Source organism: Procambarus clarkii, chromosome 82, assembly GCF_040958095.1.
Source record: "Procambarus clarkii isolate CNS0578487 chromosome 82, FALCON_Pclarkii_2.0, whole genome shotgun sequence".
Classification (NCBI taxonomy): Eukaryota; Metazoa; Arthropoda; class Malacostraca; order Decapoda; family Cambaridae; genus Procambarus; species Procambarus clarkii.
Window position 1 is genome coordinate 9,115,914 of NC_091231.1, and position 27,800 is coordinate 9,143,713.

Genomic DNA, 27,800 nt, shown 5'->3' on the forward strand with positions numbered 1-27,800 from the left:
CACCAGAGTCTCAGGTCATAACCTTAAAGTCACAGACAGCCAATTACTCTTACATGCAAACACCTTAACTACCTCCAGTGTCTACGGGCTCGCCATAGCCCGTGTTACTTGGAACTTTGTTCCAGGTAGCGAATCTTTAACAACAACAACCTCCAGTTTATCCTGGCTCTTTGACCTTCCAGCAACATCGTTAGTGTCACACTGGGTGGATACAGTAGGTACTGGGTGGATACAGTAGGCAGTGTGGATACAGTAGGCAGTGTTGATACAGTAGGCAGTGTGGATACAGTAGGCAGTGTGGATACAGTAGGCAGTGTTGATACAGTAGGCAGTGTGGATACAGTAGGCAGTGTGGATATAGTAGGCAGTGTTGATACAGTAGGCAGTGTGGATACAGTAGGCAGTGTGGATACAGTAGGCAGTGTTGATACAGTAGGCAGTGTTGATACAGTAGGCAGTGTGGATACAGTAGGCAGTGTGGATACAGTAGGCAGTGTGGATACAGTAGGCACTGGGTGGATACAGTAGGCAGTGTTGATACAGTAGGCAGTGTTGATACAGTAGGCAGTGTGGATACAGTAGGCAGTGTGGATACAGTAGGCAGTGTTGATACAGTAGGCAGTGTGGATACAGTAGGCAGTGTGGATACAGTAGGCAGTGTGGATACAGTAGGCACTGGGTGGATACAGTAGGCAGTGTTGATACAGTAGGCAGTGTTGATACAGTAGGCAGTGTGGATACAGTAGGCACTGGGTGGATACAGTAGGCAGTGTTGATACAGTAGGCAGTGTGGATACAGTAGGCAGTGTTGATACAGTAGGCAGTGTGGATACAGTAGGCAGTGTGGATACAGTAGGCAGTGTGGATACAGTAGGCAGTGTGGATACAGTAGGCACTGGGTGGATACAGTAGGCAGTGTGGATACAGTAGGCAGTGTGGATACAGTAGGCTCTAATGTGACCGACAATACAGCCAGCAGGGACCGGCTCACCCACAACAAACTAGGCTCTGACGTGACCGACAATACAGCCAGCAGGGACCGGCTCACCCACAACAAACTAGGCTCTGACGTGACCGACAATACAGCCAGCAGGGACCGGCTCACCCACAACAAACTAGGCTCTGACGTGACCGACAATACAGCCAGCAGGGACCGGCTCACCCACAACAAACTAGGCTCTGACGTGACCGACAATACAGCCAGCAGGGACCGGCTCACCCACAACAAACTAGGCTCTGACGTGACCGACAATACAGCCAGCAGGGACCGGCTCACCCACAACAAACTAGGCTCTGACGTGACCGACAATACAGCCAGCAGGGACCGGCTCACCCACAACAAACTAGGCTCTGACGTGACCGACAATACAGCCAGCAGGGACCGGCTCACCCACAACAAACTAGGCTCTGACGTGACCGACAATACAGCCAGCAGGGACCGGCTCACCCACAACAAACTAGGCTCTGACGTGACCGACAATACAGCCAGCAGGGACCGGCTCACCCACAACAAACTAGGCTCTGACGTGACCGACAATACAGCCAGCAGGGACCGGCTCACCCACAACAAACTAGGCTCTGACGTGACCGACAATACAGCCAGCAGGGACCGGCTCACCCACAACAAACTAGGCTCTGACGTGACCGACAATACAGCCAGCAGGGACCGGATCACCCACAACAAACTAGGCTCTGACGTGACCGACAATACAGCCAGCAGGGACTGGCTCACCCACAACAAACTAGGCTCTGACGTGACCGACAATACAGCCAGCAGGGACCGGCTCACCCACAACAAACTAGGCTCTGACGTGACCGACAATACAGCCATCAGGGACTGGCTCACCCACAACAAACTAGGCTCTGACGTGACCGACAATACAGCCAGCAGGGACCGGCTCACCCACAACAAACTAGGCTCTGACGTGACCGACAATACAGCCAGCAGGGACCGGATCACCCACAACAAACTAGGCTCTGACGTGACCGACAATACAGCCAGCAGGGACCGGCTCACCCACAACAAACTAGGCTCTGACGTGACCGACAATACAGCCAGCAGGGACCGGCTCACCCACAACAAACTAGGCTCTGACGTGACCGACAATACAGCCAGCAGGGACCGGCTCACCCACAACAAACTAGGCTCTGACGTGACCGACAATACAGCCAGCAGGGACCGGCTCACCCACAACAAACTAGGCTCTGACGTGACCGACAATACAGCCAGCAGGGACCGGCTCACCCACAACAAACTAGGCTCTGACGTGACCGACAATACAGCCAGCAGGGACCGGCTCACCCACAACAAACTAGGCTCTGACGTGACCGACAATACAGCCAGCAGGGACCGGCTCACCCACAACAAACTAGGCTCTGACGTGACCGACAATACAGCCAGCAGGGACCGGATCACCCACAACAAACTAGGCTCTGACGTGACCGACAATACAGCCAGCAGGGACCGGCTCACCCACAACAAACTAGGCTCTGACGTGACCGACAATACAGCCAGCAGGGACCGGCTCACCCACAACAAACTAGGCTCTGACGTGACCGACAATACAGCCAGCAGGGACCGGCTCACCCACAACAAACTAGGCTCTGACGTGACCGACAATACAGCCAGCAGGGACCGGCTCACCCACAACAAACTAGGCTCTGACGTGACCGACAATACAGCCAGCAGGGACCGGCTCACCCACAACAAACTAGGCTCTGACGTGACCGACAATACAGCCAGCAGGGACCGGCTCACCCACAACAAACTAGGCTCTGACGTGACCGACAATACAGCCAGCAGGGACCGGCTCACCCACAACAAACTAGGCTCTGACGTGACCGACAATACAGCCAGCAGGGACCGGCTCACCCACAACAAACTAGGCTCTGACGTGACCGACAATACAGCCAGCAGGGACCGGCTTCACCCACAACAAACTAGGCTCTGACGTGACCGACAATACAGCCAGCAGGGACCGGCTCACCCACAACAAACTAGGCTCTGACGTGACCGACAATACAGCCAGCAGGGACCGGCTCACCCACAACAAACTAGGCTCTGACGTGACCGACAATACAGCCAGCAGGGACCGGCTCACCCACAACAAACTAGGCTCTGACGTGACCGACAATACAGCCAGCAGGGACCGGATCACCCACAACAAACTAGGCTCTGACGTGACCGACAATACAGCCAGCAGGGACTGGCTCACCCACAACAAACTAGGCTCTGACGTGACCGACAATACAGCCAGCAGGGACCGGCTCACCCACAACAAACTAGGCTCTGACGTGACCGACAATACAGCCATCAGGGACTGGCTCACCCACAACAAACTAGGCTCTGACGTGACCGACAATACAGCCAGCAGGGACCGGCTCACCCACAACAAACTAGGCTCTGACGTGACCGACAATACAGCCAGCAGGGACCGGATCACCCACAACAAACTAGGCTCTGACGTGACCGACAATACAGCCAGCAGGGACCGGCTCACCCACAACAAACTAGGCTCTGACGTGACCGACAATACAGCCAGCAGGGACCGGCTCACCCACAACAAACTAGGCTCTGACGTGACCGACAATACAGCCAGCAGGGACCGGCTCACCCACAACAAACTAGGCTCTGACGTGACCGACAATACAGCCAGCAGGGACCAGCTCACCCACAACAAACTAGGCTCTGACGTGACCGACAATACAGCCAGCAGGGACCGGCTCACCCACAACAAACTAGGCTCTGACGTGACCGACAATACAGCCAGCAGGGACCGGCTCACCCACAACAAACTAGGCTCTGACGTGACCGACAATACAGCCAGCAGGGACCGGCTCACCCACAACAAACTAGGCTCTGACGTGACCGACAATACAGCCAGCAGGGACCGGATCACCCACAACAAACTAGGCTCTGACGTGACCGACAATACAGCCAGCAGGGACCGGCTCACCCACAACAAACTAGGCTCTGACGTGACCGACAATACAGCCAGCAGGGACCGGCTCACCCACAACAAACTAGGCTCTGACGTGACCGACAATACAGCCAGCAGGGACCGGATCACCCACAACAAACTAGGCTCTGACGTGACCAACAATACAGCCAGCAGGGACCGGCTCACCCACAACAAACTAGGCTCTGACGTGACCGACAATACAGCCAGCAGGGACCGGCTCACCCACAACAAACTAGGCTCTGACGTGACCGACAATACAGCCAGCAGGGACCGGATCACCCACAACAAACTAGGCTCTGACGTGACCGACAATACAGCCAGCAGGGACCGGCTCACCCACAACAAACTAGGCTCTGACGTGACCGACAATACAGCCAGCAGGGACCGGATCACCCACAACAAACTAGGCTCTGACGTGACCGACAATACAGCCAGCAGGGACCGGCTCACCCACAACAAACTAGGCTCTGACGTGACCGACAATACAGCCAGCAGGGACCGGCTCACCCACAACAAACTAGGCTCTGACGTGACCGACAATACAGCCAGCAGGGACCGGCTCACCCACAACAAACTAGGCTCTGACGTGACCGACAATACAGCCAGCAGGGACCGGCTCACCCACAACAAACTAGGCTCTGACGTGACCGACAATACAGCCAGCAGGGACCGGCTCACCCACAACAAACTAGGCTCTGACGTGACCGACAATACAGCCAGCAGGGACCGGCTCACCCACAACAAACTAGGCTCTGACGTGACCGACAATACAGCCAGCAGGGACTGGCTCACCCACAACAAACCAGGAAATATATTGTTGTCTAGTTTTTTGTTCGGCGTGACTAGTGAGGGTCCTTAATGACTCAACCTCGCACACCACGTCCAGTACTGGTGTACACGGTGTACGTCAGGTACTGGTGTACACGGTGTACGTCAGGTACTGGTGTACACGGTGTACGTCAGGTACTGGTGTACACGGTGTACGTCAGGTACTGGTGACCATAGTGTACATCAGGTACTGGTGTACACGGTGTACGTCAGGTACTGGTGTACACGGTGTACGTCAGGTACTGGTGTACACGGTGTACGTCAGGTACTGGTGTACACGGTGTACGTCAGGTACTGGTGACCATAGTGTACATCAGGTACTGGTGTACAACTAATACTAGCCAACACTTCACATGACAAGGCCGCTGGTGTCTTGGCACCACCCAGCTGGACTCTCATATACCACTAGCGCCAGCAACCATCCCACTACGTCCTATAGCCACCAAGGTTAGGTTAGGTTAGGTTGGCTTTCATCACCATAATACCAGCGACCACCGCATACGTCATTGGGAGGAGAAGAACCAGGTAGTGGTGATGAACAACCACTCAGCCGGATTCTCATACTGTCTCAACATTTGGTACTGTGAGATTTCCCAGTACCAAAAATATAATAATCTTTGACTCAAATATTTACAGGAACTTAGTGTGAGTAGTTTGGTGTGTGGGAGTTGTGTTTGGTGTGTGGGAGTTGTGTTTGGGGTAACGGGAGATGCCTCACATAGACCAATAGGCCTCCAGTATTTTCACTAATCACTCTCATGTTCTAAACTGGTTCCCGTCACCCGACCATGAGGCTAGCTAGGCGCGCGACACAAAGAACTGAACCATCGCAAAAACAGTATATTACAAGAAGTTTGAACCACATCCGCCAGATGCCGCCCTGGGCAGCGTAAGGCGTATAAGGGGTGCCCCAAGGCCGACCACGCAGTGTAAATCCAGCCCTCGCCCTGTGAAGACATGAAGCGGGTGAGTACTGCCGGACTCTGCTCCGGGATTCTATAAAAATGCGAGAATTGAAAAAAGTTGTGGATGTGCATGATGAATGCGTCGATGATAGGTGAGTGTCTATTCGCATGATACTCAAACACTTGTGTTCTATCGGAGGACTAGTGGTTTAGATCACATCCAGTACGAGGTGCAATGGTGTAGGTGTGGGACCTTGGAACCTTGCGACTCAGGTCTGGTGTAGGCTACAGCCTTGCCAGCAGCCTATGCTAGCAGCCTACGCCAGCAGCCCACGCCAGCCTACGCCAGCAGCCTACGCCAGCCTACACCAGCAGCCTACGCCAGCAGCCCACGCCAGTCTACGCCAGCAGCCTACGCCAGCCTACGCAAACCTCTGCAGTGGGTGTTCCCACGCACACGCCCTAGACGGCTCGACATGGTATATAAGGAGTGCAACCTGGAGTTCTACTAAACAAACGAAGATTTCTTCATCTCATCACGGCTACTACGGATGATCTCAGTGATGCAGTCACGGTAGTGTGGTTACTATCTATGCACGTGTTACAGAGATCGAACGAATGGGATCAATACTCCCAGTGTTACGACGTGATCTGGACGCTAAGTTACACCCAGCATTAAGATATGTTACCCTAAATAGCACTTAGCATCATCAGAGGCAGAGAGGACGGAGATGAGAGACACCTTATTGACTAATAGAAATTACATAAAAAAAACTCTAGTTGTCATATTTTGGATGAAGTATGATAGCAAGGTCGATAATCACATATACACTTAGATTTACTCCCTAGTTATCAATGTGTATACACTGTGTATATAGTCCTAGAGTACGTTTTAGATTTAAACGGGTCTCAAGCCCAACACCACACCAAAGAGCCTCCGCCCCATGCAAATAGAGAAATGTATAGTTATAGAACACAATGCACACAATGGGGCTTCGATAATAATTATTCAAATTATATGTATACACAATAGTATACACAATACAGTTGTTGTATAACCCGGGTGTTTGCTATACGTGGCCGCCTCCATCACAGGTGGCGGCGGCCCCGGCTGGGGCTCTAGTGACACTGTGTTTCTCACCAACACAGGTGGTGGCGGCGCTGGGTGTCGTGGCCTGCATGGTGGGACCGGCTCAGTCTCGCACCATCTTCAACTACGCCAGAGATGGTCTGGAGAGCGAGCAGAGAGGTGTGCCAGGCCAGGCCGTGAGGGGAGAGTACGAGTAAGTAATCATTCATTGTGTCGGGGGAAGAGGGGGCACAATGAATGATAGTATAGTGTCAGATGATTGGTGGGTTCCACGGTGGAACATTGTGTGAGGCTAGCCCTGAACGTCTGGCCTCCTTCCTCAGATATTCTAATTTACAGATATAGAAGTTCAATGTCTCTCATTTTTTTAAGCAATTTAATCAATATTTTTGGCCATTATATGTCTTACAAAATTAATGATAAACTTAATGTTAGATGTATTAATTATAATTATAAAATGGCTGAACATATCTCAATAAAAATACTCAATACGCCACACCATTTTGCAGACGATGAGTCACAATAACGAGGTGAAGATATGGCCAGACCACACACCAGAAGATAGGAGAAACGACGACGACGTTTTGATTCGACGACGACACACAGGAGTTGATAATGGTCCAGGAAGGACCGAAACATCGTCGTTTCTCCATCTTGTGATGTGTGGTTTGGTCATCCAGTCCATCTTCAGGGGCTATATATATACACTGAGAGGTATATCCCACTTCTCGGTGTATATGCACTATTTACTTTAGTCCTGGAGTATGTTTTTCACTAAAGTATCCTTGTTGGTTGGTCAGCTGGCTGTAGAGGCGGGCCTGCCACAGTTGAGAGGCGTTGGGGGGTAGAAATAGCCTAAGCTACTCTATCCCTTTGAGATGTATTTCTTTCTTATCTCAATAAACATACTTGAACTTGAGAGGCGTTGAGCCCACCACCGCACCATCCAACATGTCTAACATATCTTGGTGTTGTCAGGTGGAGGTCTCCGGACGGCAAGGTGGTGGAGGTTGCCTACATTGCCGACTATCTGGGCTTCAGACTCGTCGACGACCCCAACACCTCACAACGCGCGCCGCCCACGACACACATAGAGAAGCTGGCTGCAGGGGAAGACGACACAGATGAAGCGTTTGAAGCTGAGGAAGAAAAGGAGGATGATGAAGGAGATGGGAGAGAGAGAGCAGCAGAGACAGAGGAGAAAGAGGAGGCAGAGGAAGGGGATGAAACTACTGCTTCCAATGATGAAATATCGGATCAAGAGGAGAGCTCCCGGTCAGTGACAGAGAATGCCGAAGCCCAAACAGAAGAGACAACGGAATTTTCTGAAGCGGAATCTGAAAGAAGTGAAAAAGAAGAAACAGGTTTAAAAGACGAGTCCAGCTTGAATAGTGATCAAGGCGAAACTAAAGAAAACGATAACGATTTTGAAGAAATTGAAAGAACAGAAGAAACTGCAGAACAAGATCCTGAAATAAGCCAAGATGCTGAAAAAAGCCAAGATGCTGAAAAAAGCCAAGATGCTAAAATAAGCCAAGATGCTGAAAAAAGCCAAGATGCTAAAATAAGCCAAGATGCTGAAAAAAGCCAAGATGCTAAAATAAGCCAAGATGCTGAAAAAAGCCAAGATGCTAAAATAAGCCAAGATGCTGAAAAAAGCCAAGATGCTAAAATAAGCCAAGATGCTGAAAAAAGCCAAGATGCTAAAATAAGCCAAGATGCTGAAAAAAAACAAGAAGCAGCTGAGGGGACAGCAGAAGCCATAAATCCTGACACAAAATCTCTGAAGTCTTTTCCTGTTACATTTCGGTCTGCACTGCCCGAAGAGGTTAATGTAGATCTCATCACACGAGGCGAGGATGCTCCAGCCGAGGATGCTGAGCGAGCCATGGCTGTGGAAGAGTCCCAACTCTCCCCAGTCGCTGTGGCTGCTCCGGCCGCGTTACTTGCTGAGTATGCTATAGGCCTGCTGGAGGATGAATCTTCTCTCTCTGTGGCATCCAACACTCCTCCAGATGCACCGGATTCACCTCATTCCCCAGCTGAGGTTCCATTAGACGAGACCTTGGATGGGTTAATTGATGGACCTCTCTCAGACGTTGTTCTCAAGGTCAGTAAACCCTATTCCTTAAACTCATTACCAGGCCCCAGTCCAGTTGAGAGAGATGTTGACTTGTATGCTGCAAGTGACACTGTAGAAAGTGTTGTCTCGTCACCAATAGATTATGTGAAGGAAGTTGAGGCATCTCATGTGTTCCCGTTAATTGAAGTGAATGATTCTCCTGCTCATTTAGAGATAAGAAGTGTTGACGATGCTCTGGACCAGGGCTCTGCACAAGTACCGGCTCCAGGTATTTCCGAAGTTGCCAATGAAAATGTTAATGGAGTTTTGTTGGAGGTAGCAACTCCACTCCTGCCTTCTGCTGGTCAACAAGCTGAGGTATTGACCTCTCTAAGCCCTGTTACCAGAACCGGGCTGTCGCCACCGGTGCTAGCAGTTTCACTCCTTGAAATGTCATCTGATACCTTAGAAAATCTGGCAAAACCTGAAAGGGAAATTGCCGAGTTATCTCCTGAAGTACAAGTTGATCCCTCACCACTGTCTCTTAACGCCCTCGCTTTGTCTGATGACACCAACCCTGATGCTTCCATTACCCCAGCGTCAACCATCGTTGAACCACACAGCAAAACTGAAAATTCTGTTGTATCCGTCAGGAAAGTGGACACAACTACACCGGTCCAAGTTTCCAGCGATGATCCAGAACCACATGTGACACTCGCGATTGTTCTGGAACCTGACTCTGCAGAAGTGATCCCAGCTTCAGTAAGATATGAGAACTCTTACAATTTCGGTCGAATGATGGACAGCATAAACGTCCATGTGCAAGTTCCAGAGATCAACCCTTTCAACGCTATACTTTATGCAGTAGAAATCGTTGACCTTGACGATCCAGAAGCTGTTCAGTCACCAGACCAAGTGAATGAATCTTCCACTTCAGAAACAGAGTTGCTGGTCGACACAAAGATCCTTACCCCAGCTTTCCAAACTAAATTTAATGATAATTTCAAACTATCAAACCCCGAAAAGCAAAAGACTTTCGTTCCTCTTTCAGAGCCGGTACCTTATCTCGCCAGACCATCACAAGCGAAGGTTCGCCCATCAGCTTCAATGGACGATGAAACTTCAGATTCACAAAATTTAGTCCCTGTTAACCCTGCCACGTCTGACCTAACCCTCTCGGCTCCAGGTCAAGACGAATCAAATCCCCTCCCGCAATCCGACAATGCTCCCAAACTTGCCCAAACAGAACCTGCACTAGTTCCCTCTTTCATACCTCCTGTTACAGCTCGTGATATCATGCAGCTGTCAGTCGGCCCTTTCCTCACAGGAAGGGATGTCATACTGCTCTCTGTTGAGGAGGTACCACAGATGCCTGAAACTGATCCAGAAGAATCCGACTTAGCAACGAGAGAGATTCCCTCTCCCGCTCCAAGTGTTGCCGATACAGACGTGACTCTAATTCCTGTTCAGGAAGTTTCCGATGCTTCATCCTTCTATACGGGACGAGCTTCTGAGAAGATGATAAGCTCTACACTTCTTCCGCCCTTACTGAAGCCCTCAGCCTTGCTATCAAATAATATCAATGGTTAGCTTTAGTTATGTGTGTGTGTGTGTGTGTGTGTGTGTGTGTGTGTGTGTGTGTGTGTGTGTGTGTGTGTGTGTGTGTGTGTGTGTGTGTGTGTGTGTGTGTGCGCTGTAGTTTGACCTTCCCTTCATGTTCAGCTGTATTATTCTCATGAACTGCAAGGCTTCACATGCTATACACTGCCGATAAGGTCAGTTGTTGATCTGTCACATTCTTGTTCATGTTGAATGTCTTTAGTACAAATCGGACTCAAAATGTTCCCGGAGCTATAGTGGTCACTGATAGTTATATCTTACAGTATCTGACCCATAGATGTTACTGTTATTCTTGTGGTGTGTCTGTGGCACATTACTCTTGTGATGTGTCTGTGACACATCACTGTTGCGATGTGTCTGTAGCACATCACTCTTGTGTTGTGTCTGTTATTATGTCTTTCTTACACAAACAAGTATGCATTACATTGTATGTTAGTGTTAAGTATCATACATTTTGCATTTTTGTATTTTAATCTTGAATAAAGCTTTATATGACTGTCTTATCTTTCATCTTATCAACTAAGATTTGTATTGTGACAAAAATGTTATGTGTATATCATGATACAGTTATATAATGAAAACTCAACTCGTCCTCCTAATAGAACGTCACATTCTGACGTCTACTCCACCTACGGCCAAAAATGGTCGTACTAGAAAATGGTAGCGGCTCGCGAAATTGACAAACTATTCCGTTTTCTGTTATGGGTCCTCTGGTAGGTTAGGATAAGGGCGTTTTAGTACGACAGCTTCTTGACGTTGGGAAATCTTAGGCAGTCGGGCTGTGAAATCTATAAAAACTGGCAATAACTTATATTTCGACACACCCAACTTCTTGTACTGGTCAAGTCCAACCGACGAGTCCAAGAAGTCCAAACATAAATTAAGTCTTTCATTCACCTTCACTGTTCGTTAATGATAATGATAATATTACCTCTGCAGCAAGGTGAGCACAGGTAGGCGGGTACGTATACACTTCCCTGGACGGGCCAAACCGGCTTGACTGGAGAACAGAAACACCAGGAAAGAAAAACAACGCCCAAAACCGCTCACCTCAGACTGCAAATATCAGCTAACATTACTGAACGACAGCGTCACACCTTCACCACCTCCACCTCCTCCTCCGTGTAAAAACCCGCTTGGAAGACTGAAGCCGTGAGAGGTGAAGGAGGCTCCCAGCGACCCTCCCCTGGTGAGGGGGGTACCTGGGGATCCTCCCCTGGTGAGGGGGTACCTGGGGATCCTCCCTTGGTGAGGGGGTACCTGGGGATCCTCCCTTGGTGAGGGGGTACCTGGGATCGTCACCTGGTGAGGGGGTACCTGGGATCGTCCCCTGCTAAGGGGGTACCTGGGGATCTTTCCCTGGTGAGGGGGTACCTGGGGATCCTCCCCTGATGAGTAAGGGGTGCGGGGTACCTGCGCCACACCCAGAGTAATAGCCTACCAATACTTACCTATCAATATCTATGAGGCGTGAGCTCTAGCTCCAGATGCCCCGCCTACAAGCCTTCTCGTACCTGTTGCTCGAAATCTTTGTCGGGTCTACCCATAAAGTTGTGGATGGAGGTGGCTTCCACACCTTCCTTCCCAGCGCACTCCACCAGCCGTATAATGGTTCGAATATGTCCTTCCACTCCTTCCACAATCTGGGTGTCCAGCTTCCACTTACGTCCTCTCGTCCTACTCTGTCTCTCAGTTTAAAGAGGCTGTCCTTGTCCACCTCGTCTATTCCCTGCACTAATCACCACTAGCATGAAATTCTCAACTCGTTTAGCAAAATATAAAACAAACAAGTCACTTGTTTACTACAAGACAGCTTCCAAACAAGTCAAATAAAGCCAGATAAGGCTGAACAACACAACCTGCGAAAAGAATAAAGATGAATGGGACACGATATATTAAATTTGTAGCTGTATCGCAAGAGACAAAGTGATTTGGATGAGAAACAAAGGAACGAGAGAAGATGGATGGATACTTAACACTCAGATGAGACACAGGGACATAGGTTATGCAGAGTGAGAGCGGTGAGAACTGGAAGATGCTGAGGATATCACTAGATATGATAAGTAGATATGATAAGAACAGGAGTCAAGAGAGTGAGAAGTCAACGATGCATCAGATGATCGATGGCAACAATAGCGGGGGCCCCCAAGAGAGGAAATGTTTCCATGTAAACACAGCTAAATAAGTATACATAAACATACATGCATCCGCTTAGCATGCATAATTAGCAAAATTGAATGACCAAGTCACCAGTATAAAATTTACTATAGAGACTGTAATTGATAAATGTCTGCCATTTTTTTTATAACCGAATTTCATTGGGAAGATTTTTTTTAGGTTTAAGTGTCTTACAATGCCTACGGAACAATGTTCATTATTCTCTGGGCATAGATATAATGTTAAACAATATCCCTTTATTTTACGGCTTCACTACATACTCATTTTACTATAAATCTTCATCACGATAACCATCTTCACTACTCACTATAACTGGAACTCGCATGTTCATTGCTTTCGAGTAAATCTGAAAAATGCGCAGCAAACTCTTCGGAAATCACATCATCGATTTCATTTCAGACTTCATGAAAATCGCATAGGAATGTGGGGGGAGGGGGATGGTGAGAGCTAGAGATTCAACTGTCTTAAAGTATTTAACTTATATCAACCACGACCATCCTATGTCCATCCCGTACACCAGACCATTTCCCCTACAAAGTTGAATGAGGTTTTCACCCAAGCGTCTGGCTTTGACAGTATAGGTTAAGGAGTAGCTGGTGGCGTGTGTAGGTGGGTAGGGGAAGGGGCAAGGGAAGAATTGACTGAAGGAGTTCGTCGTCCTCTCCAGTTGACATGTCACAAAAAAGATGCACTAAATGGCCTGAACGTAACCTAACTGATGGATCTACGATTAGAAAACGTCAAAGCCCGTCTATTTGGCGAGCCTCTGTGATTTAGTACATCATATTTTGACGTTGGAGACTTTTATATCAAAATATGATGAATCACTGGAGAAGACTGATTGGAAGATAAGATAAGCTTAGCACACTGTCATCTGTCCTGTCAGCGCTCACAACACTCGCAACTTATTCACTCGTGCTTATATCTCCTCATCCAGTGACGAGCCTGCCCGTCCTCCTACGATTTCCCAAGAAAACGGTCAATGTAAAGTGCCCTCTCCTAACCTACCAGAGGACCAAAAACAGAAAACAGGACAGTACGTCACTTTCGCGAGCCACTTCCATGTTCTAGTACGACGATTAGTACGTACGGCCAAGTACGGCCTTGTGTAACGCATACGAGGGAAAAGCGACGTTGTTTGTAAGAGGACAGGTTGACCCGCTACTTGACAAATCTCAAGGTAATAATAATGATGTAATCCCCACTTCTGATAGCGTAATGTCCCGTTGTTATGGTGTAATACCTACCCGCCAAACACACACCGAAACTACGACGTTGGTACAACGTTCGAACAAGTTTTAACACCTCCTAACCAGTTATAACAACCAATATAGCAAGTTGTAACAACGTTCAAATACGTCATAAACACGTTAAGCCAAGATGTAACAACTTTATTATAAGTTGTAACAAGCGGAAAATAGAGACAGTTTCGGTTTGTGTTTCCAGGGTACTTCCAATAAGGTAATGATCCCTTTTGATGTGGTAATACCCCCCCCCCCCCCCCCCCCCTTGTGATAGAGTAGTTCCCCCTTGAGAAGGTGTAATGCCTCCTGGTGATGCAAGAAGGATCTTGAGATTGCTTGAAGGAGGGAACACCAGCGACGCCCACAGCTGAGCGAGGAGGGCGGGAAGCACCAGCAGCGCCCACAGCTGAGCGAGGAGGGCGGGAAGCACCAGCAGCGCCCACAGCTGAGCGAGGAGGGCGGGAAGCACCAGCAGCGCCCACAGCTGAGCGAGGAGGGCGGGAAGCACCAGCAGCGCCCACAGCTGAGCGAGGAGGGCGGGAAGCACCAGCAGCGCCCACAGCTGAGCGAGGAGGGCGGGAAGCACCAGCGGCGCCCACAGCTGAGCGAGGAGGGCGGGAAGCACCAGCAGCGCCCACAGCTGAGCCAGGAGGGCGGGAAGCACCAGCGACGCCCACAGCTGAGCGAGGAGGGCGGGAAGCACCAGCAGCGCCCACAGCTGAGCGAGGAGGGCGGGAAGCACCAGCAGCGCCCACAGCTGAGCGAGGAGGGCGGGAAGCACCAGCAGCGCCCACAGCTGAGCGAGGAGGGCGGGAAGCACCAGCAGCGCCCACAGCTGAGCGAGGAGGGCGGGAAGCACCAGGTCAAGGTATGTACGGACACAGGAGGCGGCAATCCGCACTCTTTCCCAAGACTATCTTCTCAGTCGAGTAACATTCAGTGCTGGAAGGAAATAACTTTTGTATAGTGTCCTTATTACATTAATGGTGATAATGGGCTGGTGGTGAGGGTGATGAGGGCTGTGGGCTATTGACGCGCTAGCCTCCTGTGATGGGGTAGCGTCTAGTGATAGGGTAGCGTCTAGTGATAGGGTAGTGTCTGGTGATAGGCTAGCGTCTAGTGATAGGGTAGTGTCTGGTGATAGGCTAGCGTCTAGTGATAGGCTAGCGTCTAGTGATAGGCTAGTGTCTAGTGATAGGGCAGTGTCTGGTGATAGGCTAGCGTCTAGTGATAGGCTAGTGTCTAGTGATAGGGTAGTGTCTGGTGATGGGGTAGCTGCTGGTGGTGAGTGTGGTACTGTAACTGGCAGTAAACGCCTTGTAACAAGGCTAGAAACATAATTAGTTTAATAATTAAACCGCGGCTTACTGAGAGTGGTGTTGGAGGCGTCTTGACGAGAGGTGCCTGGTGAGGTTAGCCCTCTATTATTGTTGACGATGGCTAATGTTAAAGGTGTTTTAAATCAGGTGATGATGGGGTTCATGGGGAAGGTAATGGGTTAACTATTATAGTGATGCGTCGATGTCCTCCTGTCTTTGAATAATGGGGAGTGAGTTCTTGCTGTTTTGACCCGTCTCGGAGCCTTTTGTGCCTGGTACGTCTATTAACAATTTCGACGTTCGAGGTTTTTGTCGTATATATGAAACTGCGGGTGGAGTTGGCTTCCATAACTTCTTTTACAACGTTCAACTTGATATTCTTTCGGCATGAGTGTGTACTCACCTAGTTGTGCTTGCGGGGGTTGAGCTCTGGCTCTTTGGTCCCGCCTCTCAACCGTCAATCTACTTGTGTACAGATTCCTGAGCTTCTTGAACTCCATCATATCTATCATATTTACATTTGAAACTGTGTATGGAGTCAGCCTCCACCACATCACTTCCTAACACTTTTTTATTTATTTATATGTACAAGAGTTCTTACATTCTTGTACAGCACACTTCACACATACATGTGTGTGTGTGTGTGTGTGTGTGTGTGTGTGTGTGTGTGTGTGTGTGTGTGTGTGTGTGTGTGTGTGTACTTATCTAGTTATGCTTGCGGGAGTTGAGCTCTGGCTCTGTGGTCCCGCCTCTCAACTGTCAATCAACTTATGTACAGGTTCCTGAGTCTACTGGGCTCTATCATATCTACACTTGAAACTGTGTATGGAGTCAGCCTCCACCACATCATTTTCTAATGCATTCCATTTGTTTACTACTCTAGCGTGTGTGTGTGTGTGCGTGTGTGTGTGTGTGTGTGTGTGTGTGTGTGTGTGTGTGTGTGTGTGTGTGTGTGTGTGTGTGTGTGTGTGTGTGTGTGTGTGTATTCACCTATTTGTGCTTGCAGGATCGAGCATCGACTCTTGGATCCCAACTTTCTAGCCATCGGTTGTTTACAGCAATGACCCCGGTCCCATTTCCCTATCATATCTAGTTTTAAAAATTATGAATAGAGTTTGCTTCCACAACCTGCTCCTTAAGTGCATTCCATTTTTCCACTACTTTCACGCTTAAAGAAAACTTCCTAACATCTCTGTGACTCATCTGAGTTTCCAGCTTCCAACCATTGTGTGTGTGTGTGTGTTTACTAGTAGTGTTTACTAGTTGTGTTTTTGCGGGGGTTGAGCTTTGCTCTTTCGGCCCGCCTCTCAACTGTCAATCAACTGTTTACTAACTACTTTTTTTTTTTTTTTGCCACACCACAAACACACACCCCAGGAAGCAGCCCGTGACAGCTGACTAACTGCCAGGTACCTATTTACTGCTAGGTAACAGGGGCACTTAGGGTGAAAGAAACTTTGCCCATTTGTTTCTGCCTCGTGCGGAAATCGAACCCGCGCCACAGAATTACGAGTCCTGCGCGCTATCCACCAGGCTACGAGGCCCCTGTGTGTACTCACCTAATTGTGCTTGCGGGGGTTGAGCTCTGGCTCTTTGGTCCCGCCTCTCAACTGTCAATCAACTGGTGTACAGATTCCTGAGCCAACTGGGCTCTATCATATCTACATTTGAAACTGTGTATGGAGTCAGCCTCCACCACATCACTTCCTAATGCATTCCATTTACTAACTACTCTGACACTGAAAAAGTTCTTTCTAACGTCTCTGTGGCTCATTTGGGTACTCAGCTTCCACCTGTGTCCCCTTGTTCGCGTCCCACCAGTGTTGAATAGTTCATCCTTGTTTACCCGGTCCTGTGTGTGTGTGTGTGTGTGTGTGTGTGTGTGTGTGTGTGTGTGTGTGTGTGTGTGTGTGTGTGTGTGTGTGTGTGTGTGTGTGCGTACGTGCTCATATGCGCGGGCGTTCATGTGTGTGTGCGCACGCGCATCTGCGCATGCGAAGGATAATAAAAGATAACAAGGGCCAGCTTGCGTGTTGTGTAGCACCTGTGTTATATTGCAGTCATTTGCCTCGTACACGCCAGCCCTCTCACCTATCTTTACGCGTCGACGTTATCTTTATGCTTTCTGAACGCTGAAACCGAAGAAAATATATATATTTTTCAGGTTATTTATGTTTAGAAGTACGTAAAAGTTCCGAACTACTCGCTTGGTGAACCAAAAATCTGAAAAAAACGTGTCTAGGATAGCCTCCCCTGCGTCCTGCCTCACAGAGCACCACACACGGCACTTACTACCCATAACTAAAGTAAATTACAACCCAAGTGAACACTTATCCGTGCCTTCATATCCCCATTTGAATTCGTGACAATGTTGATTGAACATGTTAACAATTTTCATAGCTTTCACACAGCTTGTTAAGAGTTTGACACTGTGACGAAAAGAGTCGTCTGAATCTGTGTTTGAACGACAGAAGTGATGGTGTGTTTTCAAGATTGGCAGTAAGTTCACGAGCAAATTAACAGGAATACACACAGCCATCAGTTCGAATCCTCGACACGGCTCCTACTGGTTTTCTCATTGATAAATCACGTTAATGTGACCTCTCTCTGTGCAGCAAGTTCGCTTCAATATGGTAACATTTCTAGAGTGGATAGCAGCTGTTGTGGTGTTGTTGGAGGAGGCAGAGTGTGTTGTGGTGTTGTTGGAGGAGGCAGAGTGTGTTGTGGTGTTGTAGGAGGAGGCAGAGTGTGTTGTGGTGTTGTTGGAGGAGGCAGAGTGTGTTGTGGTGTTGTAGGAGGAGGCAGAGTGTGTTGTGGTGTTGTAGGAGGAGGCAGAGTGTGTTGTGGTGTTGTAGGAGGAGGCAGAGTGTGTTGTGGTGTTGTAGGAGGAGGCAGAGTGTGTTGTGGTGTTGTAGGAGGAGGCAGAGTGTGTTGTGGTGTTGTAGGAGGAGGCAGAGTGTGTTGTGGTGTTGTAGGAGGAGGCAGAGTGTGTTGTGGTGTTGTAGGAGGAGGCAGAGTGTGTTGTGGTGTTGTAGGAGGAGGCAGAGTGTGTTGTGGTGTTGTAGGAGGAGGCAGAGTGTGTTGTGGTGTTGTTGGAGGAGGCAGAGTGTGTTGTGGTGTTGCAGGGAGAGTGAGAGTAACAATGTGTATGGTGTTGCAGGGAGAGTGAGAGTAACAATGTGTATGGTGTTGCAGGGAGAGTGAGAGTAACAATGTGTATGGTGTTGCAGGGAGAGTGAGAGTAACAATGTGTATGGTGTTGCAGGGAGAGTGAGAGTAACAATGTGTATGGTGTTGCAGGGAGAGTGAGAGTGCAAGACAGCAACATGGAGGGGTCACGACGCTGTCACCTTCTGCGACAACTTCCAAGAAAATTTCGACGCATCTTGTTGCTCCTGCTCTTCCTTGCTGCATACATCAGCGTCCCCATCAGGTGAGTCTTGACTCATCACCCATTAGACAGGTCTTGATTCATCACCCATTAGACAGGTCTTGCTTCATCACCCATTAGACAGGTCTTGCTTCACCCATTAGACAGGTCCTGACTCATCATCCATTAAACAGGTCTTGATTCATCACCCATTAGACAGGTCTTGACTCATCACCCATTAGACAGGTCTTGCTTCATCACCCATTAGACAGGTCTTGCTTCAACACCCATTAGACAGGTCTTGCTTCATCACCCATTAGACAGGTCTTGCTTCAACACCCATTAGACAGGTCTTGCTTCATCACCCATTAGACAGGTCTTGCTTCAACACCCATTAGACAGGTCTTGCTTCAACACCCATTAGACAGGTCTTGCTTCATCACCCATTAGACAGGTCTTGCTTCATCACCCATTAGACAGGTCCTGACTCATCATCCATTAAACAGGTCTTGATTCATCACCCATTAGACAGGTCTTGACTCATCACCCATTAGACAGGTCTTGCTTCATCACCCATTAGACAGGTCTTGCTTCAACACCCATTAGACAGGTCTTGCTTCAACACCCATTAGACAGGTCTTGCTTCAACACCCATTAGACAGGTCTTGCTTCAACACCCATTAGACAGGTCTTGCTTCAACACCCATTAGACAGGTCTTGATTCATCACCCATTAGACAGGTCTTGACTCATCACCCATTAGACAGGTCTTGCTTCAACACCCATTAGACAGGTCTTGATTCATCACCCATTAAACAGGTCTTGATTCATCACCCATTAGACAGGTCTTGATTCATCACCCATTAGACAGGTCTTGCTTCAACACCCATTAAACAGGTCTTGATTCATCACCCATTAGACAGGTCTTGATTCATCACCCATTAGACAGGTCTTGACTCATCACCCATTAGACAGGTCTTGCTTCATCACCCATCAGGTGAGTCTTGCTTCATCACCCATTAGACAGGTCCTGACTCATCACCCATTAGACAGGTCTTGCTTCATCACCCATCAGGTGAGTCTTGCTTCATCACCCATTAGACAGGTCCTGACTCATCACCCATTAGACAGGTCTTGCTTCATCACCCATCAGGTGAGTCTTGCTTCATCACCCATTAGACAGGTCCTGACTCATCACCCATTAGACAGGTCTTGCTTCATCACCCATCAGGTGAGTCTTGCTTCATCACCCATTAAACAGGTCACGACATAGACAGGCACGACTTTCTAAGTCCATGGTGCGCTTGTTAAAAATTATATTCTCTCCAAGTGCTCCACTATTCTCAACCTGATTACTCTCTCCAGCACTTTCCATGCTATACTTGTCAGTGACATTGGTCTGTTGTTTAGTGTTTCGTCTCTTCCCCTTCTGTTTTTTGTATACCTGCAACGATGTCTGCCTTGTACAGAATTTTGGGAGATTTCCTATCTGCAGAATTGTATTGAAAACATCAGTCAGTGTGCAGTCGAGTACAGCCTCTGCAGCCTCTTTCAGTAGCCATGGTGATATGTCAGTATGTGTCACATGTGTCTGAATGTATCACCTGAGTCTACATATATCACCTGTGTCACTATGTATCACATATGTTTTACATGTTAGTATGCATCACCTGTCAGTTTTTCCTGGCTGTTAATGAAATATTATATATATATATATATATATATATATATATATATATATATATATATATATATATATATATATATATATATATATATATTAGTATATTTTGGTAGCAGTCTTTCCTGTAGACATATATTATTAAATATGACCGAAAAAGTAAGATTAATAATTCTAACACGAATTTTCTCAATGTTTCTTATATTTTTCTTCACTGTTGATGGTAACTGAAAAATCAATTCTCCAAAATTAATTTTTATTTCTAGTCTGACGCGACACTTGAGCGCGTTTCGTAAAACTTATTACATTTTCAAAGACTTGTTTTACTGCCGCAGCTTCCAGGGAGAGAAGTCAGTGTCACTGGAGGCTGGAGAGAGACTCCTCACGGCTGTGTACCAAACCTCTCGCCTCGAGACCATCAAGCCGCCCTCAAGGTACTGCCTGCCTCTTACACGTTGTTTCTTGTTGATGAACAACGTGTGTGTGTGTCCACAAAAATCAATATAGATCAGCCATGATGCATTATACAAATTCTATGAAATTTGCTCAACATTACCCTTACATCTAGCATGAACGTATTAATTTTTTGTTTGTGGATTACGTCTTTTTCAGATTGTCCATCTCCGCTTTACATTTAAGCGAGTTGTACTTGGATCCAGCGATGGACATGACTGGGAAAGAAGAGATGGAGGAGGTCCTGGACACACTGCCTAACCTGCCCTTCAGCTACCGTGAAAGGAATGACCCTCACTTTGGATCAGGCAACACTAATTGTAGTAAATACCCTGAACTATTTGATATTCACTTTAACAGTATTTACTGGCAGGTCCTTCAGACCAGCAATGGCAGTTTTTACATGTACAGCGCCTTTTACGACAACCGCACTCTGAGTAAACACTCACCTTCTCTTAGAATTCTTGCCATGATTAATCGCATTGAACCATCCGTGAAGACCAAATGCAAGATCTGGTTTAATGACAAAATCTCCCCAGTCATTGTAAATGTTTCAGAGTACAGATATATATGGTACAAGGAATGGGGTAATTACAAACAGGGTATATTACAGCCATACCTGCTTGAGTGTATTGTACCATCTGAACACAGACAGCTGGTGCCTCAGTCAGTGTCGCTGGTGGAGCAGCCCTGCGACAAGCCAACCAACAACCTTCGGGTTATCAACAACCAACCGCAAAATGGGCAGAAAAAGAATTTTGCTGTGTGCGTCAAAGGGCTAGACTTTTACATAGATAAAACCGTGCGTATTGTGGAGTGGTTAGAACTGCTCTTCCTTCTCGGTGCTGATAAAGTGTTCCTCTACAACATGGGACTACAACCTAGTATTAACAAAGTTCTTAAATACTATGAACGTTTAGGACTGGTAGATATTAAGAAACTTTCATTGCCCGGTGAACAACCAAATGAGCGCAACTTGCTACATAAGTACCTGAAAAACAAGGCATCACACAAGCGCCAGAACGAAATAATACCATATAATGACTGTTTTTACAGAAACATGAACCTTTACAAGTATATAGTTTTATTAGACACAGATGAAGTCATCGTGCCCAAGACAGCAAGCGACTGGAGGTCGCTTCTTGATCAAGTGGTCGCAGAAGTGAAGGAGGCACGAAACCGCACTCTGGTATCTTACTGCGCTCGCAATGCATACTTTCTGGATTCCATGCAGGAAGCTCATGGCTATTTCTATAATATACCGCCCTACATGCACCTGATGCAACATGTCTATCGCGCCGCCAACTACACCAAGCCCGGCTACTTCGTCAAGTGTTTCCATGATCCTCAGCGCGTCCTCACTCTCCACAACCACTTGCCTGTGTCCTGTCTGACCCACTGCAATATCCTGGATATGCCCACTGACTATGCGCAGCTCCAACACTATCGCAAGGACTGCGACAGCAGCTTAAAGAAGTCGTGTGTGTATTTCAAGAATCATACGGTTCTCGACCGAACACTCTGGAGATACAAGGAACCTTTGATCAGAAACACACTTTACGCTTTGCGTCAACTCATTTTCTGGAAGTAGTGACTATCAAAGAGGAGTAATTTATTGTTAATACCTCCCCATCCCCCCCCCCCACACACACATACCGTTTATTGCATATGGGAGGTGGCCTGTTTCATTACACATGGGTGACTGCACTCACATTCCGCTCTCCTCCGGTACAGTTCCTCACGGCACTCCACTGAAGTCGCCATCGGGAAGCGTGATGGGACCTCCGGCTCTTCTAGGGACTAGAGTGCCGCCACTATTAAGCATGATTCCGCCAGATTCCTCCTTTGGTGGGTCCATTCCACACTCCGCCCCTCCCGCCCTCCCGAGAGAGGGAGGTTCGAAATCGTGCAGGTGTGTGTATCTCCTTACTTAGACTGACCTCTGACCATCCTAGTGCTAGTTAAAGCTTTCAGGCATAATCCCCAGGACGTGGCCTCGCTCTACTGGCCGATCTACCAAGAAAGGAACCATTTGTCGGACCTGCCATTCCTCCCGTACTGAGCAGGACTAAAGTCGCAACGACACAGTTCAGCAATAGGATAAAATAAAAAAGTCTCGCTATGGTCTAATTCCAGTTCACGTTCTCTAGTGATGGGCGAGCTATCCAACGCTTGGTGAATTATGTTTCACAATGATAGGAAGAGCAGATACCGAAGGATCAGAAAGCGACGCCGCTACGTAGGAAAGCTTGGCCGCCTGTTGGAAACCTATTCCTGGCGTCTGCTGCTCGCCTCGCACAGTCAGTCCTCGCCACTGGCAGACAACATTGCTCCCTCACATAGATATTGGGAAATACCTTATTTCCTGTTGTGATACGCCTTATCAAACAGCACAGGAAGACTCTAAGGTAACCAGAGATGCAGCAAGAAGGCGCTTGCTGGGGCTGAACACGAAGGCAGTGAACCATTGAAGCCACTGACCACTTGCACCTGCATTGGACGAGAAACGTTGGAGCACAACTGCTGGACCATTAGCCAGAGTGCATGGGGGACAATGCTTAAAACCCTGATTGGGCTTCAGTTGTAAGCCTCAGGAATCCTAGAGGTTCAGTGGTATCCCAGGTGGCATTGTTTTTGGATCATGTCGCGATGTGGTGGTCTGGGGTGCTAGCTTGGGAGTTGCAAGTGAGTGGCTTCGAATTCTCCTCATGGCTCCGACTGATTTTTTCAAGAGATACAGTGTTGTGTGCGTGTGAAAGATGCGTGTGACGGGATAGTGTTCGTGTCGGTAAAGGTTTTTGAGCCAAGTTGGCGAGTGGTGCTGTAAGCGGGTACAGGTGTCTCCGTCAGGCCCCGCGGCACTCTGACCCGCGGCACTCTGTCCCGCGGCACTATGCCCTCTGGTGCGAGTCGGTAAAACAAATGGAGCAATAATTCATATGAGGCAGCCATCATAACGCTGCCTCATAACAAGAACGTGCATAAACACACATACATATATAAACATCAATGGATCCCGGTAAGGTTCCTTCTCGACTCACAATCGAGCATTCAGAGTTCGAATGCCGGGCGGGACAGAAATGGTTGGGCGCATTTTCAATCACCTATTGCCCCTGTCCACCTAGCAGTAAATAGATACCCAGGAGTTAGACAATTGAACTGCATTATGGAGATGTGTGACTATGAGCGCAATATATAGATAATGTGATAAATAAATTCGGCCTGAAATCAGTACATTATTAAGCCAATGGTAGGAAAAGGCGGGGTCCAGGAGCCAATAGCTTGATCCTGCAGGCACAAATAGGTGAATACACACACATACATTAAAACACATATACAGAGGTTTCAAATGAATGTCAACATATCCGAACCAGTTACCCAGTCTGGGAATCCAACTCGGCACCAATTAAGTGAGCCGACTTGGTCCGGGTTGAATCCCAAACCAAGTGACCAAGCAGCCCGTCCTCCAAACAAAGACCCAAAAGTGATTCTCCAGCCTCTCCAGATTCTCCAGGCTGGAGACACAAAACTGTGTCCTCTGGTCCACCTCATCTGTGTCTCCAGCCTCCATCCGTGTCCTCTGGTCCACCTCATCTGTGTCACCAGACTCCACCCGTGTCCTCTGGTCCACCTCATCTGTGTCACCAGCCTCCACCAGTGTCCTCTGGTCCACCTCATCTGTGTCACCAGCCTCCACCCGTGTCCTCTGGTCCACCTCATCTGTGTCACCAGACTCCACCCGTGTCCTCTGGTCCACCTCATCTGTGTCTCCAGCCTCCACCCGTGTCCTCTGGTCCACCTCATCTGTGTCTCCAGCCTCCACCCGTGTCCTCTGGTCCACCTCATCTGTGTCACCAGCCTCCACCCGTGTCCTCTGGTCCACCTCATCTGTGTCTCCAGACTCCACCTGTGTCCTCTGGTCCACCTCATCTGTGTCTCCAGACTCCACCTGTGTCCTCTGGTCCACCTCATCTGTGTCTCCAGACTCCACCTGTGTCCTCTGGTCCACCTCATCTGTGTCTCCAGACTCCACCCGTGTCCTCTGGTCCACCTCATCTGTCACCAGCCTCCACCCGTGTCCTCTGGTCCACCTCATCTGTGTCTCCAGCCTCCACCCGTGTCCTCTGGTCCTGCCTCATCTGTGTCACCAGCCTCCACCCGTGTCCTCTGGTCCACCTCATCTGTGTCACCAGCCTCCACCCGTGTCCTCTGGTCTACCTCATCTGTGTCACCAGCCTCCACCCGTGTCCTCTGGTCCACCTCATCTGTGTCTCCAGCCTCCACCTGTGTCCTCTGGTCCACCTCATCTGTGTCTCCAGCCTCCACCTGTGTCCTCTGGTCCACCTCATCTGTCTCCAGCCTCCACCCGTGTCTTCTGGTCTTAACGTTTCTTATTTAGAACATAGATTCCTGATCCGGCCTCTCAGTGCCTACGTCCTCAACCATATATTCTATGAACCGTCGTCTGTTGACGTTGTGAGGCGGTGCTCGCTCAGCCTGTAACTATATGGGCCAATTTCCTTAGCTCATCAACAAATCTAGTCGTGTATCACTTTACTTGATCTAGTTTTTCTCCATGCTTTATTCAGTTGTGGTTTCATCAGTGAAGCATACTGTAGAATGTGTGTGTGTGTGTGTGTGTGTGTGTGTGTGTGTGTGTGTGTGTGTGTGTGTGTGTGTGTGTGTGTGTGTGTGTGTGTGTGTACGCAAATAGATCTCTATTTGTTTATGTTCCTCGCACCCTTTGAACTTAGAAGTAAAATGAGAAATGCTGCTCTCGGAGAGATAATTTTTCACTACCACATGTCAACGTGGATGATTACACACACACAAAAGCCACACACACACACACACAAAAGCCACACACACATACATCATATATATATATATATATATATATATATATATATATATATATATATATATATATATATATATATATATGTATATATATATATACATATATATATATATATATATATATATATATATATATATATATATATATATATATATATATATATATATATATATATATATATATTCAGTGAGGATCCACAAGGTCTTTTCTGAGTACTCATTATTTTCTTCTCCGAGGCTATGGGTCCCAACACTTGCACCAGAGGTAGTACCCCTTTTAGGTATTAAAAAATATATATATGTTGTTAAATATGACCGAAAAAGTAAGATTAATAATTCTAACACGAATTTTCTCAATATTTCTTATGTTTCTTTTTACTGTCGATGGTAATTGAAAAATCAATTCTGCAAAATTCATTTTTATTTCTAGTCTGACGCGACGCTTGAACGCGTTTCGTAATAACTTATTACATTTTCAAAGACTTTAGTTTACACACACAACTGTAACCAGAAAACACTAAGCAGTTTTACTTATGCTAACACTAAACACTAGATACAGCGATAGCAGGCGGCTCGACATCTGCGAGGCACTACACATCAAAAAGTCAACACCAGCAATCAACAGCCAATTAATGCACAACTATGTTCTACCCACTTCAAGACTCCGTACCAATATAGAAGCATCAAGAGGAAGTATGAGTTAATAGGCCCTTTGCAGTTACTTCCATTCTTCCCTCTCATTTATCCAATTAATACCCATTGTTCCGTGTTCTGTCTTGTGTTGGTCAAAAGTTTGTTCACCTCATCCAAAACTGTTGCAACATATCACCTCACCCAAATGCGGGTATATAAGACAAGCTGTTTAGTGTTAGCATAAGTAAAACTCTGTTTAGTGTTTTCAGGTTACATTTGTGTGTGTGTAAACTAAAGTCTTTGAAAATGTAATAAGTTATTACGAAACGCGTTCAAGCGTCGCGTCAGACTAGAAATAAAAATGAATTTTGAAGAATTGATTTTTCAATTACCATCGACAGTAAAAAGAAACATAAGAAATATTGAGAAAATTCGTGTTAGAATTATTAATCTTACTTTTTCGGTCATATTTAACAACATATGTTTACAAGAAAGACTGCTACCAAAATTTACTTTATATATATATATATATATATATATATATATATATATATATATATATATATATATATATATATATATATATAAATATATTATATATATATATATATATATATATATATATATATATAATATATATATATTTATATTATATATATACACACGACATGTTTTCCAATATGGCAGCCTATCACTTTGGCCGTAACAATACAAAACTTCTACTTCTCAAAATCAGCAGACTTCTAGATGTTACTACTGTTCGGCCTGTTCACCACTGCCCACTGGATAGGGGCGGTGTCCAGGACAAACATATCAATTGTGACACTAGCTCTCCACATATGTCAGTTGCTTAATTTAGAAACTGTACTTGAGGTTGGTCTCAAACCCATTGATGATGTGACGACTTATACTGAATTTTGTAACTAGCTTATCAAGATTGTAACTTGTTTAGCTAAATGAATTGTGGAGTTCAGTCCCTAAGCCCATTTTGTGCCTCTGTAACCCTTTCCACTACCGCCCACAAGATGGGTATGGGGTGCATAATAAATGAACTAAACTAAAAACTAAACTCTACAACGGAGCAGCAGTTTCCGCCTTGTTCCTGTGTCCACAAGGCTCTGCCAATCCCTGTGGGAACAATTCGCCCTCAGCCTACGATTCAAAACATTACAAACACTCTCCGTGGTGTAGTGGTAAGACACCTGGCGTTCTGCGAGCGCTTTGCCATGGGTTCGTATCCTGGCCGGGGAGGATTTACTGGGCACAAATCCTTAACTGTAGCCTCTGTTTAACTCGACAGTAAAATGGGTACTTGGTTGTAACAACGATTCTTCGTGGGGGTCGTATTCCAGGGACCTGCCCGAAACGCTACGCGTACTAGTGGCTGTACAAGAATGTAACAACTCTTGTATATATCTAAAAAAAAAAATAGTAATCAACCACAAAATAATATATTCACGTTATATATAGCTGACCAAAACGCCACTCATAATAACATAATTATAATTCAATTATCTGACAATACCTCAAACTGGTCAATAACAGAAGAAACGTAAATAGTACACACACTCCTAGCAACACATACATACAGGTGAT

General features: G+C 47.2%; 3 protein-coding genes across 6 annotated transcripts in view; 2 read left to right on the forward strand and 1 right to left on the reverse strand.

The window, feature by feature from the left end:
* Window positions 1–27,800, reverse strand: part of LOC123764305 (uncharacterized) — a 45,817-nt gene that overhangs the window by 16,100 nt on the left and 1,917 nt on the right. Inside the window, exon 1 of one of the 2 annotated variants that reach the window (XM_069316070.1) lies at window positions 11,518–11,677. The exons of the other annotated variant lie outside the window; for it this stretch is intronic. Within the exon in view, the coding sequence (XP_069172171.1) occupies window positions 11,518–11,543 (26 nt within the window). The 5' untranslated portion in view covers window positions 11,544–11,677. Of the gene's footprint in view, window positions 1–11,517; window positions 11,678–27,800 lie in introns of those variants that run through there. 2 annotated transcript variants of the gene reach the window in all.
* On the forward strand, window positions 5,643–10,965 carry LOC123764199 (enolase-phosphatase E1). Its single transcript, XM_045751734.2, has 3 exons — window positions 5,643–5,756; window positions 6,845–6,978; window positions 7,764–10,965. The coding sequence occupies exons 1-3, from the start codon at window positions 5,748–5,750 to the stop codon at window positions 10,435–10,437; spliced, it is 2,817 nt and encodes a 938-aa protein (XP_045607690.2). The 5' UTR covers window positions 5,643–5,747; the 3' UTR covers window positions 10,438–10,965.
* LOC123764306 (uncharacterized) lies at window positions 13,540–25,411 on the forward strand. Of its 3 annotated transcripts, none has more exons than XM_045751896.2 (4): window positions 13,540–13,825; window positions 18,509–18,641; window positions 20,594–20,692; window positions 20,871–25,411. In XM_045751896.2, exons 2-4 carry the CDS (start codon window positions 18,535–18,537, stop codon window positions 22,300–22,302), a joined length of 1,638 nt encoding a protein of 545 aa, XP_045607852.2. In that variant the 5' UTR covers window positions 13,540–13,825; window positions 18,509–18,534; the 3' UTR covers window positions 22,303–25,411. The 3 variants fall into 3 exon arrangements, with proteins under 3 accessions (XP_045607852.2, XP_045607850.2, XP_045607854.2); XM_045751894.2 differs by lacking the exon at window positions 13,540–13,825 and adding an exon at window positions 14,176–14,757; XM_045751898.2 differs by lacking the exon at window positions 13,540–13,825 and adding an exon at window positions 15,029–15,301.